We start from the raw sequence: 2,500 nt of genomic DNA, 5'->3' as shown, positions 1-2,500 counted from the left end.
ATAGTTTACAACACATTTAACATGGCAAGCCAAACCGACGGGGGAGTCGTTCATTATAGCCATTTTCAAAGGTTTTGGAATGCAACCATTTCTTGTCACACAAAAGACAGACAGACTTCAATGATAATGTGCCAGTGACCGCAAACAGCATGGCGTCATGAATTTATGTTCTGAAGAGAACAAAGCCAGAATTAGTTGGCCATTGGCAAAACTCGTGGGTGACGAATGCCTAACTTTTTGAACTAGAACATGTAGTTAACAGAACCGATGGTGTTTGGGTCAAATCTCAATCTGAAGCCAATATTTAGTCCCCTCTGGTGGCTTCATGTTTGACTGAGCGTGCACTGCTGCTGTCCATTGTTTTGTTTTTGCAGTCATTGATCTGTACTGCACTGACATTGGTTAAGGATGCAAGCGTCTGCTAAGGGACCTAATGTGAACGTAAACAAACAAACACACAAACAAACAAACAAAACACAGAAAGAGCCTCTTCTGCTGGTGTGAAGCTCCCGGCGTCCAGTACTTACCAACAACCATGAGTGTGAACTCAAAGCCCCGCTTCACAGACTTCCTGTACACTTGGTTGGGAAGGTTGGCGAAGCCAACGTAGCCTTCCAGGTTCTTCTGTTGCTACGGAAACCAAACAGATGACACGGCTTTAGCAAAGTGGGGCAGTTGGTTGGCACGGATAACATGCAAAGGTTGCACATAAACATGACTCTCACTCCGCTCACATAAACACACACACACACAACTCCAGTATGTGGTGTGTGTGTGTGTGTGAGACTGTGTGTGTGGGGGGGTTGGGTGGTGGGGAGAGAGGACATATGGGGGTATGGGGTGCTGCAAATTATTTCGGCAGAGGTCGTCAGTAACACACTCGTTTTAAAATATTGACTCTGGTATGTGACGCTCCAGTGGACAGATTTCAAACAGAAAAGTGCAACTGTGTGAATGTGTGTGTGTGTGTGTGTGTGTGTATGTGTGTATGTATGGGGGGGTAGAGTTTGGAGGGGGGGGTGGTGCCACTATCAAAATACGGGCATTTTCAACGTCTCCTCCCATTGTGTTTGGCTGCAATCTGATCTAAGTATAACATGTGTGTGTGTGTGTTTTGACAGCCTCCATACTTACTGCTGCTTTGGGAAGAGTTCACATTGGCCCAGGCATAGGAGATGAATCAGACACCAGCCGAGAGAGAGAGAGAGAAAGAGAGAGAGAGAGAGAGAGAGAAGAAAGGAAACATAAGTTAGTTCGGTCAGTCACAGACACATTCCCATGGCAAAACTGCTCCACTCCACAGGAGAGAACCCATGTCGTTTCCCCAACCAGTCAATCAAATTAACAAGCTAAAATGCCCTCCCCTCTCCTGTCAATCAAACTAACGAGTGAAGAGCCCCTCTACTGACCTGTCAATCAAAGCAACAAGAGGCAGGTGCTGACACCATTCTCACCTTTGAGTGTAGTAACCAAGCGGAGAATGACACACACACACACACACACACACACACACGCACACACACGCACACACACGCACACACACGCACGCACATAATCCAAAGTACTGGTAATCCAATGAAAATTTTAAGACCAGGGTTTAATGACAGGAGATGTTAGTGCCGCTAATACGATACATCCCAGACAACAAACAGACTTATCTTTGGATAATAAACATGCTATAACATGTTACAGCAGCCCACAGAGTGCCTGAAGTCTCAGACTACATGGCCTACCACAATACATTACACCTTCTCTTGCGCACACATCCTAGTAGGCTACCTTAAGCCACCTGGTGCTCAAAAACACTACAGCGCTTGTTTGTGTCAAGCAAAGGTGTGTGTGTGTGTACTGTGTGTGTGTGTGTGTGCGACTGTGCGTGTGTGCGTGTGTGCGTGATCCTAGTCTGGCCTGGGGCAGACAGCAGCGTTATGAGCATGCTTAATCAGCCGTCAGAACCAGACGGCCGTCTCTTTCCTCCACGCCGGACTTCGCCAGCGTGGACTCGAGGAGGGAGGTGTTGTGGTCAGACTGGGCCAGGGAGGAGGGAGATGTTGTGGCTAGACTGCTGTCCACTTCAACGGCACATTGCACTGAGTTTGGACAAAACCTTATCCCCCTCGTCTCAAATATACTGGCCTCACACACACACAAGCACTACAGGAACCACAGTCACTGATATGGATTAGGGGGAGGGGAATCATAGTGTGTGTGTGTTCTCTGATTGTTGCAGATTATTTTTTTCCTGTCATAACACACTCGTGTGCTCACCCAGCTCAGAGGTGACCTACTCAAACAAACATCAGTACCCTCGGCCATTACTGCAGTTGGTCAGTTGCATTGGGCAGTTGTACAGAGGTAACTAACTAAAGGCCCTAAGTGGTTGACTCCACCACCGGTCAATTGTACAGAGATATCCAACTAAAGATTCTAAGTGGTTGGCCCCATCGAATATTCAATTGTAGCCTACATATTTTCTAAAGGGCCTTATTGGTCAACCCTA

At 47.1% G+C, this 2,500-nt stretch overlaps 1 protein-coding gene across 1 annotated transcript in view; it reads right to left on the bottom strand.

Moving 5' to 3' along the window:
• Window positions 1–2,500, bottom strand: part of LOC143141039 (septin-7-like) — a 44,186-nt gene that overhangs the window by 35,729 nt on the left and 5,957 nt on the right. The window contains exon 2 of the mRNA XM_076302263.1: window positions 528–630. Within this exon, the coding sequence (XP_076158378.1) occupies window positions 528–630 (103 nt within the window). The remainder of the gene's footprint in view (window positions 1–527; window positions 631–2,500) is intronic.

This window comes from Alosa pseudoharengus, unplaced genomic scaffold, assembly GCF_046254945.1.
Source record: "Alosa pseudoharengus isolate Yale_2024_CS ecotype anadromous, Long Island Sound unplaced genomic scaffold, YU_APseudo_1.1 YU_APseudo_1.1_scf_23, whole genome shotgun sequence".
Classification (NCBI taxonomy): Eukaryota; Metazoa; Chordata; class Actinopteri; order Clupeiformes; family Clupeidae; genus Alosa; species Alosa pseudoharengus.
The sequence above is the reverse complement of the archived record's forward strand: the minus strand, read 5'-3'. Positions and strand labels throughout refer to the sequence as shown.